We start from the raw sequence: 12662 nt of genomic DNA on the forward strand, positions 1-12662 counted from the left end.
AGGGGGGGGTGGAGTAAACAGTCGATATTTCGGCCATGAGGCTATTTTCAAAGACTGCTGCTTCCATCTTCCCATCACTGACATACCTTTCTACCTGGGCTTCTTCTCCCTTGGCCTACACTCCCACCCCTCCTTCATCTTGTTACAGCATCCTTCCCCTATCTTGTACCATAATACTTTCCAACCTCTTTGTCAACCTTATCTCTCCTCTATCCCCTTCCTGGCTTCAATTAAACGCTGAAGTGTAATATATTGTTTTAAGGAGTGATAATGATTGCATAATTAAGAACTATGTGAGAAGCCTCTCGTTGCTTGATACTTGATGAAACAGACAGCATCAGTAACATGAAAGTGAAATAAATAACAATTTCAACATCTTATTCGTCACCTTTGTCCCTGAAGTCAGGTATTGAGTGTGCAGATGAACTGTATATTTATTTCATGAAGGAATTCCTGTTATTTCTCATTTCACACACCCAACATAACAGTGAATGAGAGCTCCTCATTTCATCCCCACTTTACGAGCATTAACATCAGATGAAGAAGTAACTGCAGTGTTAAAATTCATGTATTTTGGCGTGCCGGTGTGAGGTTACCCCAGTTTCGAGATAATGACTGTCAGCACCTGCTCTGGCATTTCCATTTCTCATATACAGAAACTCAGCTCAAGTCATTCCATCAACTTTTACTGTTTATTTACGTTTAGCATTAAAGTTGGTAAGGTCTTCATTATCATAGGCCCACATTCAACTGATGTTAGATTAGTTTGAAACTTCCCAAAATGACTTGGCAATCAAATCTTACAGATGGCATACTATAACCCTAGAGCTAGATCTAAATCTATCAACTGTTGACAAGTTGTGTCGACACAAATATTTATCATATATCTTCTGTCTGACAGCCTCAGCTTACTGAAAGCCAAGTACACTAAAAAAAAGACCAGAAGTGATGGTTCAAAAAGCAATGTTTAATTTGGGAAAAAAAATCAACTTTATATATCAACTTTATATTTGTCTTTTATATATATTTATGTTTCAAAGATTACTCTTCTCGGCACTCCTAGTTTAACAGAGAAGGTGAAACATGTGTTACTATTACTGTGATGTTCAACAACTATTATGTGTGAGCTCCTCTAACAGCATACAAATATAATCAGAGTGGGCCTAACTGTAACAGAGTACATGATCTTACACTGCATTTACATTGAAGCCTCTTGATCTCATGCACACTAGGTAAGTCGTGAACACCAGTTTTTACATTAACTGTAGATTGTTTCTTTTTAAATATACAGAGAATAGATAATGTTTTAAATTTGTAGTTGCAGCAATCACTGAAAGACTAAAATTCTTAACACAACAACACTCAAAGACGTAATAATCCAGCTGCTTGACTTGCAATTGAGTTTGAACCAATTCCTTTCTCAGTGATCGCCTTATTGGTCTAGTTACTACACACAGTTTGGAGGTTGCTTATTATAAACCAATAAATTCACAAAGCCACAGCCACCCGGAAAGTCATTTATTTGTCTGTAAAGAAAAAAAGAAATGGGTTACTCATAATGTTTTACTTACAGTTCCAATGCTTATAGCTAACTGTCAGAAATATTAGTGCCAACTGCAGTACAGTTCATAGATTATTTCCTGAAATAGAGAGGATTTAGAACCTGGGAAATAGGAGAAGGTGGTGGGGATGTAGGAAGTTGTGAGCTAAAAACACATTTAAAAGAAAACTACACTTATCAGAAATTTAATAGAATAAAAAGAAACTGCTGGAAATGCATCATCAGCATTGCAAAAATAAAAGACAGATTTTGATGCCTTTAGGATCTTAGGGTCCAAGTTCACGGCTCTCCAAAAGTGGATATGTAAGTTCTGAAGAAGGCATAGGGAATGTTTGCCTTCATCACTAAGGACATACTGTATAAGCATCAGGAAGTCATATTGCAGTTATATAAAACTTTGAGGAGTCTGTACATGGAGTATTTGCATGCAGTTCTGGTCATCCTATTACAGGAAACATGTAAAGGATTTGGAGAGGGGTCAGTATGATGCTGCCTGTATTAGAGCATATAAGCTATAAAGAGAAGCTATATCTTAGATGGTTGGATGGTTTTCTCTGAATCATTGAGGCTTAGGGAGACCTGGTCAGTTAATAAATTTATGAGAGGCATAGACAAAGTAGACATCCAGAGTCTATGTCCACATGTAGGAATGTCAAATACCAGAGGGCATAACATTAGGGTGAGACTGGGGGAGGGTGGAAATAGATTAAGAGAGATGTGTAGGGCAGGTTATTTTACATGGATGTATAGGTGCCTGGAACATGCAGCCAGGGGTGAATGAGGAAACAAGTGATAGTCATATTCATACAAAATGCTGGAGAAACTCAGCAAGCCAGGCAGCATCTGCAGAAGAAAGCACTGTCAACGTTTTGGACTGAGACTCCAAAACTTCAACTGTACTTTTTTCCATAGATGCTGCCTGACCTGCTGAGTTCCTCCAGCATCTTGTGTGTGTTGTTTGCTTTTCCAGCACCAGCAGATTCTCTCTTGTTTGTGATAGTTGTTAATCAAGAGGCTTTTTATGAATATGCAGGGAAGGTGAGGGTTGGGTAATAATGGAATGTGTGCGGTCCAAATGGATTAGTTTAATTTAGCAGCAAGCTCAGACAAATGTCATGGGTTGTTCCTGCACTGTATTGTTCAATGTTCAACAACGAATGCAAAATCTTTGTTTGGAACGGTATAATGACTGCAGTTTACTATTGCTGTGGTGATATGTTATACTTCTGTTGGTAAAGGGCAAAGAAAGCCAGTAACCATGAACAAAAAAGGTTAATTTCTATTGCCTATTTTCTTGAATCACATGGATCAAGCTGTGAACTTAACTCAAGTCTAAAACATACATTCTTTTCATTTTGATCCATCCACAAATATCAATTTCATTCTGCTGATCATTACACTTTAGTCACTGGCCAAACTTAGGCAATGGTACTAAGAGTGTAGGAACTCAAATGTTCAAAGCTGAGCTGGATGCTAATGGAACGTTTCATATCACAACAACTGGACTATGCTAATCAGGCCTTTCCTATTGATGTCAATCATAAATGCTTTGTGAATGTTAGGAAAGAGGAGTATTTAGTTTTTCTTATTTTCCTGCAGTTTCTATCTCACAACCAACAAGAATGTGACCATAGGTGTAGCAATCTCTTTCTTTTTCTCAAAATTTTCTTTCTGATATTTCCTTCTAACTCTCTCACTCATCATATATATTATAATATTCATTGGAATGCAATGTAGCCAAAGTTTCAAACAGTTACAAGAAAGGCCTCCTTTAACCATTATTATTTTCCCAAATGTTCGCTTTTTAGGAAGCTGCTGTCCAAGCTTCTTTTGAAGTAACTTTACCAGGTAATTGAACACTCAGTATATATCAACAACATAGTCTGTATAAAAACACATTTGTGGTTGTGGCTTAAATAAATTGTTGTATTATAACCAATGACGTATGGCGTCTGTAAGATCACAAGAAAGACACAAAATGTCACCAGAACAGACTCACGGTCGAGATCCCACATGGCAGACTGATCTGGAAGACTAGGTCGCATGGGATTCTGGGGGAGCTAGCAAGGTGGATTCAGAATTTTCCTGATGATAGGAGGCAGAAGATGGTTGCTAAAGGTTGATTCTCCAACTAGAGGCCAATGAATAGTAGGATACCCCAGTGGGGACCTCTGCTATTCATTAATAAAGTAAATTTGCTGATGATACAAAATTATGGAGCTTTGTTGACAGTGAAGTACATCACAGTGAATTACAGGGAGATCTTGATCAGTTAGGGAGATGGGCTGAGGAATGGCAAATGGATTTCAATATAGATCAACGTGAAGTGATGCATTTTGGATGTTCAGATCAGGGTAGGACCGGAACAGTGAATAGCAAAGCACTGACGAGTATTGTGGAAAAGAGGGGTCCTGGGAGTACAAGTGCCCCATTTGTTGAAAGCAGCCACACATTGTAGACAGAGTGGTGAGGAAAGCACTAAGCAGGCTGGCCTTCGTCAGTCAGGACTGCAAGGTTAGGAGTTGGGACATTATCTTGCAGTTATATAAATTGTTGGTGAAACCACACTTGGAGTATTGTTTATAGTTTTAGTTACCCTATTGTAGGCAAAACATCATCAAGCTGGTGAGGGTGCAGAAGAGATTTATGAGGGTGCTGTCTGGACTTAGGGGCAATGCTGGATCTCTGTTCCTCGGAAAATAAAATAAAAGGCGGCCTTGTAGAATTTAATAAAATCACGAGGGCTATGGATGTCATTGTTTATTGCACAGGACTGAGGAAACCAAAACTAAAGAGGAACAGATACATGATAAGGAGGGGAGTGATTTAAAAGAGAAATGAGAGATACCCTCTTTACAAAAAGGGTAGTGAGTGCCTGCACTGAGCTGCCAGAGTACGTGGAATGAGCCTCTAGTGGAAGTTGTCGAGGCAGGTATAATTGCACTATTTGGATAAGTACCGTAGATTCCGGATTTTAAGCCGCTACTTTTTTCCCACATTTTGAACAGCTTTGAACTTTGCGGCCAATAATCCGAAGCGGCTAATGCATGATTTTTTTCATGCCGCCTCGTAAACATTTTGCCTCGTAACAGTAGACCAATAAAATTGATGAGTAGTTCACAGAGGTCCAATGAAATTGTACGATAAATCAAGCACACTTTCACAATTAAATTATTGTAAATCAGTCATTTGTACTCACCCTCATCAACATGGAAAACACTTGAAGCATTGTGCTACCTACTTAGTTTAAACTATATTTGTTTTCTGTACTACATCGCGGGATGCTATGACGTCACACCCGGTTTCGCGGTGTCTTGTGGGAAAATGCCGGTTTGCGATGAAACGGGACGGAGGGAGGGAGCGCATTACGCGAGCGGCTTTGGATCTGAGCGAACTCTGCTTTTAAATGCCGTTTGCGATAAACGGAAAGGAGGAGGGGAGCGCATTACGCGAGCGACTTTGGATCTGAGCGAACGCTGCTTTTAAGTTAAAGGTATCAATAACTTTTCCTGGTAGGCTGCAGTATATATATTTTTTACCAGTCGTTAGGAGATATTGGAATGTTGTTCAGTAAAGAAGTATACGCAACGTATATTTAAAAGTAGCCGCGTACGGGCACGGTTCGAAAAAAAGCATTTGCAATATGTATTTGTTTTTGTTACCATATGGATTTAATTAAAAGTTAAAAAAATCCTCACGTGTAATATCTTTCTGTGTAAATATCTCATATTACAATGTGGGACACCTGCGGCCGAAAATCCGGTGCGGCCTAAAATCCGATGCGGCCTGTACAATTAAAAAAATGATTTTATTTCTAAAATTAGAGCCAGCGGCTTAAAATCAGGTGCGCTCTGTAGTCCGGAATCTACGGTACTTGGAGGGGAAAGGCCTGGAAGGTTTGGGTTGAATATAGCCAACTGGGACTAACAGGGAGGATGTGGTCAGCATGGACCAGTTGGGCTGAAGGGCCTGTTTCCATAGTGACTCTATGATTCTAAGGTACATGAAATGGGAAGGAACCCTTCTTTGATTATTGTGTTGTGATCAGAGGGAACTGGATGAATTTTTGTAGTGGCCTGTGCTCAGCCTATGGATGGTTAAACGAACTGTGCTGACACCCTAGCTAGAATTTGAATCACTTTGATCACTCACCTGTCAGGAAAACAAATGCAAATACTTCTTTTTCCATTTAAATAATTCAACCTATTTTAGAAAATAGAAGAAAATCTTGGATAAATACCTTCAACCGGAGTTTCAATAACTTCCACAGCTACTGTCTTTATTATTTGCTGAAGTTGATTCTGAATGTTGAGCAAACCCTGGAAGTTTTTCACAGAAAAAGCTAAGGTGGGGGAATATACCAATGGCTCCAGTACCATTTGGTCAGCCTTCCTTAGGCCAATCCCAAATAACACGATTCCAAGCTGCCTTAATTTATCTGCCTGTTGTGAAATATCATCATTTGACTTCCCAGAAGTGATGAGAACTAGAATCTGTGGAACAGCATTGTTGATCCTGCTTCCTGCTGAGCTGATAAATACATTCTTCATGACATAGTCCAGTGCCTGGCCAATGTTGATTTTTTGGCCACGCTTCAGTTTGAGTCTCTTGATAGCGACCAAAACTTTTTTCTTAGTTGAATGAGCGTTTAGAAGGAATTCAGATCTTGGATTTTCACTGAACTGGACCACACCAAATTGAACTTTTCCTTCTCCAACATCAAAGCTATTAACCGTCTTTGCCATAAACTTACGAATTGCTTGAAACCCTTTTCCAATCTTGGAAGAACCATCGATGAGGAAAACTATATCTCTTCTATCGACACCTGAAAGAAGTGAGAGTAGTCATTTGTTGAAAGATTATTGTGTTGTGCTAGCCTAATAACTTGCTAAAAGACTTTGACCCTCTCTAAGTCACATGAGTATAGATTCGACAGCGATAACTTACATTTGTATACAAAAGATTACATAGACATTGCAGCACATTTAATACAGGCCGTCAGTATTTATGCTGCATTTTTAGCCTCCTCCTGTCTTTCTCTACCTACTTCCATTTCCTTTTCTCATGAATGTTTCTCTAGGCCCCGACACCCACACCATTCATTGTGGTAATTAACTCTATAATCTCATCACTCTTGATTAAAGAATTTCATCGAAGGACATTACCTCGATTTTCAGAAGGCATTTGATAAGGTCCCACATAGGAGATTGGTGGGTAAAATCAGAGCTCATGGCATTGGGGGGAAGATATTGACATGGATAGAAAACTGGTTGGCAGATAGAAAGCAAAGGGTAAGGGTGAATGGGTGTTTCTCGGAACGGCAGGTGGTGACTAGTGGGGTGCCACAGGGCTCGGTATTGAAACCACAGCTGTTTACAATTTAGTCAACGATTTGGATGTAGGCATTGAGAATAACATCAGCAAGTTTGCTGATGATACTAAATTGGGTGGCAGTGTGACATGTGATGAGGATGTTAGGAGAATTCAGGGTGACTTGGATAGGGTGAGTGAGTGGGCAGATACTTGGCAGGTGACGTTTAACGTGAATAAGTGTGAGGTTATCCACTTTGGGAGTAAGAACAGGAAGGCAAATTATTATCTGAACGGTGTAGAGTTAGGTAAGGGAGAAATACAAAGAGATCTAGGAGTCCTTGTTCATCAGTCACTGAAGGTGAATGAGCAAGTGCAGCAGGCAGTGAAGAAGGCGAATGGAATGTTGGCCTTTATTACAAAGGGAATTGAGTACAAGAGCAAGGAAATCCTTTTGCATTTGTACAGAGCCCTGGTGAGACCACACCTGGAGTATTGTGTACAGTTTTGGTCTCCAGGGTTAAGGAAGGACATCCTGGCTGTAGAGGAAGTGCAGCATAGATTCACGAGGTTAATTCCTGGGATGTCCGGACTGTCTTACGCAGAGACGTTAGAGAGAATAGGTTTGTACACGCTGGAATTAAGGAGACTGAGAGGGGATCTGATTGCAACATATAAGATTATTAAGAGATTGGACAAGATAGAGGCAGGAAATATGTTCCAGACGCTGGGAGAGTCCAGTACCAGAGGGCATGGTTTGAGAATAAGGGGTAGCTCATTTAGGACAGAGTTAAGGAAAAACTTCTTCTCCCAGAGAGTTGTGGGGGTCAGGAATGCACTGCCTCAGAAGGCAGTGGAGGCCAATTCTCTGGATGCTTTCAAGAAGGAGCTAGATAGGTATCTTATGGATAGGGGAATCAAGGGATATGGGGACAAGGCAGGAACCGGGTATTGATAGTAGATGATCAGCCATGATCTCAGAATGGTGGTGCAGGCTCGAAGGGCCGAATGGTCTACTTCTGCACCTATTGTCTATTGTCTATTGACATGAAATTGATGTGGTACATATAGACTTCCAAAAGGCATTTGACGAAGTGTCACCTAGCGGGCCTGACCTCAATATTGAAGTTCGTTGGAATAAAGGGGATATTGCACCCTGCGTCAAAAATTGGTTAAGTAACATGAAACAGGAAGTTTGTATTTAGAGAATGGAATTGTACATTGCAGACATCTAAAGAACCATTATTCTGTTTAATATTTACAGTTTTTATGAAGGAATTGAACTTGGATATAAATTCCAGATTTGCAGAATGTAACAAAATTTGAAGGCTCACTAACAAATAGGACAGCAAATCGAAGAGATTTAGACAGTCCAACTGAATTGGCAAGTAGATGGCAGATGAAGTTTACTGCTAGGAAATGGAAGGAAAATGGAAAGCAGCAATATGAGAGGCAGAGTACTATTTTAAAAGGGGTATAAGAACAAAGTGATCTGATTATATACAATATGTGTACAGTCTGCTAAATTTGGGTAAAAAAGCATATTAGATACTAGGCTCTATAAACCAAGGCATAAAGTGCAAGAACAAGAAAGTCATGAAGAAACTTTATAAAACTTTGATCTCATGTCCCATGCTTTAGGATGGCTTTAGAGAAGTGAAGAAGAGATTTACTCAAATTATTCCAGTGATGAAGGATATTAATTATTCAGATAGAAAGCAAAAACCTGGTTGTTCACTGGAACAAATGAACTATGTGGGATTCTGATAGTGATATTTAAAATCACAAAGGGTATAGAAAGATTAGATAAAGCAAAATTGTTAACATTGCTGAAAGGCCAAAGGAAAAGTTATGAAAGTTATTGGCAAAAGGAAAATGTTTGCCTGAGGATTTATTTTAGGTATTTATTAAGTGGTAGGAATCTGGAATGCATTGTCAGAGTTAACAGTGGAGAACGATTCAAATATGGTTCAAATGAGAGCCAGCTGAGTATCTGACCATGCAACATAGAACAGTACAGCACAGGAACAGGCCATTTGGCCCACAATGTTGTGCTAAACCATCTGAAATGCAAATCAAAAACACCCAAACACAAATCCGTCCTACATACAGTCCATATACCTCCATCTTCCTTATATCCAAGTACGTATCCAAACACCTCTTAAAAGCCTCAAATGTATTTGCCTCTATCACCATGTCAGGAAGCACATTTTAGACATCCATGAGTAAAAAACAATTGCAGGGAGAAGATATGGAAGAGTGTATTGCAGAAGTGTTTTTACAGAGTGCAGGTCCAGACTTAATGGACCAATTGGTTTTCCTCTATACAGTAGCTATTCTATGATTCTGAGATTTTTATATAAGTTTTTACAGATGATTCTTTTTAGATGTTGATGCAATATTTGGAATTATAAGTTCTCATGTTTGAATCTTCCTCTGGGCTTATCCCAGCCTCTGTATTAACCTGCAGTCAGGTGTCCTTCATTTTTCTCCATTTCCATTCCTCTGATTCTGGTGGTTTGCATATCCCCAATTTACTTCACACCACCATTGAAGGTTTTGTGGTCCGTTATCAAATAGCTTGGTTACTGCATTGATTGCATTACACAGTTTTTTTTTGGATGAGATACTCCAATGAGAGAGATTTGAGGAGCCCCTGGAGAAGAGCAGTTAACCTTGAGGCCTAGTCTTGGTTTGACTGACTCCATTCTCCAATTGCTCCTAAATGACCAAGACTGACTGAGATGAACCTGAAGGACTGAAGAATTGAGAGAAACTGCACTATCCGAAAATAATAATAGGGGAAAGGAGGAGGAAGAGAGAGAGAGAGTGAGAGAGAGTGAGGAAGAGAGAGAGAGAGAAAGAGAGTGGGGAGGGAGAGAGAGAGAGGAAGAGAAAGAGAGAGAGAGAGATCTTCACATTCTACTTCAGCTCTTTACCCTTATTCCTGTTCCTTTGTTGATTAATCAGACCACACCAATTTCGACGCTACATCTTACCTGAAGTTGGGCATTGAGTTGGACAATATTATGATCATGGCAGTGGTGCTGGGAGGTGTAGGAGGACCAAATTCATGATGACCAAGGAGGGTGTGTGAATGGTACAGACTGTGGTTTCATGAAGGCAACATCAAATGATATAGAGCTAAATACTGTAATAATGTCTTGCGGAACAGAAAAGTATGATTGCCGCAAGCTGGACTGTAGTGCAAATTGGTAACATCAACTTCACTGTTGGGGTGCCTACCAGTGTGAGCTCACTTACTTCATACTGGGCAGAAAGTAAATACTGTATAAGGAAGAGAATAACTTGCAGTAGGTATCTATTACTGAACTGCTTGTGTGGGCCAAATGATTGCAAGATAGCGCAAGTGAACCACGGCAACGTTCTGTGGGCTACAATACTTCCAAATAGACAGGATCTCTTTTGAACTACTCTCACTGCAATCTGCAGTGTGTAATTTCTCTTTAAGTAATGTACTTTTAAATCGACGTAATGAACTACAGATTTCACGATCTGCTAAATGACTCGGCAGACCAAGCAGGTACAGCACCTTTACGCAAAAGAAGGTTCATCACCCTAGCCGGAAGTGTGGCGGAGGAGTGGGACACCAAGTTAGGCTAAAACCCAGAGGAATATGATCCTTCTACCCAGCATCTGAGGGCATGACTACTATATTGGAGGGAAATGAGAGACTGCTGTACATTATGTGTGATCAAGACATGGCCTACTCCCAGCATGCCAGAAATGGTGATCAGATCTAAAGGCATCAATATACACAGGATGGACCAAACTACTGCTTTAGGAAAGGCGAAAGATGAAGGTGTGTGTTTCATAATTATCTCTCAGAGGTGATTCAATGTGGCAGTTTTGCTAAACTCCGACCTTGAACATTTAGTGGTCAAATGCCATCTGTACTATTTACCTAGGGAGTTCTCCTCCATAATCCTAACCGCAGTTTACATCCCACCAGTGGCTGACAATAATCAGGTGTGTCAGATACTGCATGATGCCATTTCCAAACTAGAAACAATCTAGCCAGATGCATTTCAAATCATAGTTGGGGAATTCGACCCTGCATAATTACCATCAGCTTATAATCAATAGCACCAAATGTTCCAATATCCTTGACAACTGCTATATTAAGATAAGAAATGCCTACCATTCCGTGTCCAGGCCACATTTCAGTAAATTGGATCACTTGGCTGTCCTTCTCCTTCCTACCTGCATACAGGCAAAGGCTAAAGAGCAAAGCTCAAGAGTAGGAAAATGAAGAGGTGGTCACAGAAAGCAGCGGAATGTCTATGGGATTACTTTGGGTTGGTGGACTAGGTCGTGTTCAAAGATTCATCTGCAGATCTGAATGAATACACCATTTTTGTCACAGACTTCATTAAAACAGTTGTAGATAAGTGTGTCCCCATAAAATCATTCCGAGTCTTCCCCAACCAGGAGCCTGGATGAACTATGAGATATGCAATTTGCTGAGAGCCAGATCAGAGACGTTCAAATCTGGTTACCAAGGAAGTTAAATGAGGCCCAGTACAATCTCTGGAAAGCCAACTCACAGGTGAAGTGACAATTCCGGACTAAACCTGAATCAACGCAAGATGCTCTACAGAGGCTTGATACAGGGCTTGAATGATATTACCCTTTATGAAGTTAAATCAAGAGAAATATCCGACAACAGATCTTCACTTCCAGATGAGCGCAATGTCTTCTTTGCTCGCTTTGACTGTCAAAATGTGAAGGAACCATCATGGACTCTCTCAGTCCCCGATGATCCCCTGATGTCTCTGAGGCTGACAGGCAAGCAGCCTTCAGGAGGGTGAACCCAGGAAAAGCATCCAGCTCAGACAGGGTACCTGGCCAAGTACTAAAGGCCTATGCTAATCAATTGGCTGGAGTGTTCACTGAGATCTTTAACCTCTCACTTCAGCAGTCTGAGGTACCCACCTGCTTCAAGCGGACTTCACTTATACCGGTGCCTAAGAAGAATATGATAACCTGCCTTAATGACTGTCGTTCACTAGCACTTCCATCCACAGGGATGAAGTAGTAAGAGAGGCTGGAGATGAAACATACCAACTCCTGTCTGAAAAGCAACTTGGATCTGCTTCAATTTGCCTACTGGAGCAACAGGTCCACAGCAGAGTAATAAGAGAAATAAGAAACAAATGAGCTGAAAAAACAAGTGAATCATAAAACAGCAGCAGTAACCAATATCAAAATGATTTGTTTGGACATTCACAAGAGGTTTGTTTTTGAGAGTTCCAAGAGCTTTTGCAGTGTGGCTTGGAGTGCATGGAAAGCAAATAGAAACATAAAAAACCTACAAAAGAAACCCTTGGGTCCACAAAGCTGTGCCGAACATCCCTACCTTAAGACTACCCAGGCCTTACCCATAGCTTCTATTTTTCTAAGCTCCATGTAGCCATCCAAGAGTCTCTTAAAAGACCCTATCGTTTCCTCCTCCTCCACCACCGCCAGCAGCCCATTCCCCGCACTCACCACTACGGCATAAAAAACTTACCCCTGACATCTCCTCTGTACCTACTTCTAAGCACCTTAAAACTATGCCCTCTTGTACTAGCCATTTCAGCTCTGGGGAAAAGCCTCTGACTATCCACACAATCAATGCCTCTCTGGTCACCTCTCATCCTCCGTCACTCCAAGGAGAAAAGGCCGAGTTCACTCAACCTATTCTCATAAGGCATGCTCCCCAATCCAGGCAACATCCTTGTAAATTTCCTCTGCACCATTTCTATATTTCCACATCCTTCCTGTAGTG

The 12662-nt window shown here is 40.5% G+C and overlaps 1 protein-coding gene across 3 annotated transcripts in view; it reads right to left on the reverse strand.

Moving 5' to 3' along the window:
* Positions 1 to 946: 946 nt before the first annotated feature.
* Positions 947 to 12662, reverse strand: part of LOC140728286 (collagen alpha-3(VI) chain-like) — a 64025-nt gene continuing 52309 nt past the window's right edge. For all 3 annotated transcript variants that reach the window (XM_073046789.1, XM_073046788.1, XM_073046787.1), the window contains exons 9-10: positions 5802 to 6386; positions 947 to 1526 (exon numbers count right to left, since the gene is read on the reverse strand). In XM_073046789.1, the coding sequence (XP_072902890.1) occupies positions 1519 to 1526; positions 5802 to 6386 (593 nt within the window). In that variant the 3' untranslated portion in view covers positions 947 to 1518. The remainder of the gene's footprint in view (positions 1527 to 5801; positions 6387 to 12662) is intronic.

Source organism: Hemitrygon akajei, chromosome 5 (genome assembly GCF_048418815.1).
Source record: "Hemitrygon akajei chromosome 5, sHemAka1.3, whole genome shotgun sequence".
Classification (NCBI taxonomy): domain Eukaryota; kingdom Metazoa; phylum Chordata; class Chondrichthyes; order Myliobatiformes; family Dasyatidae; genus Hemitrygon; species Hemitrygon akajei.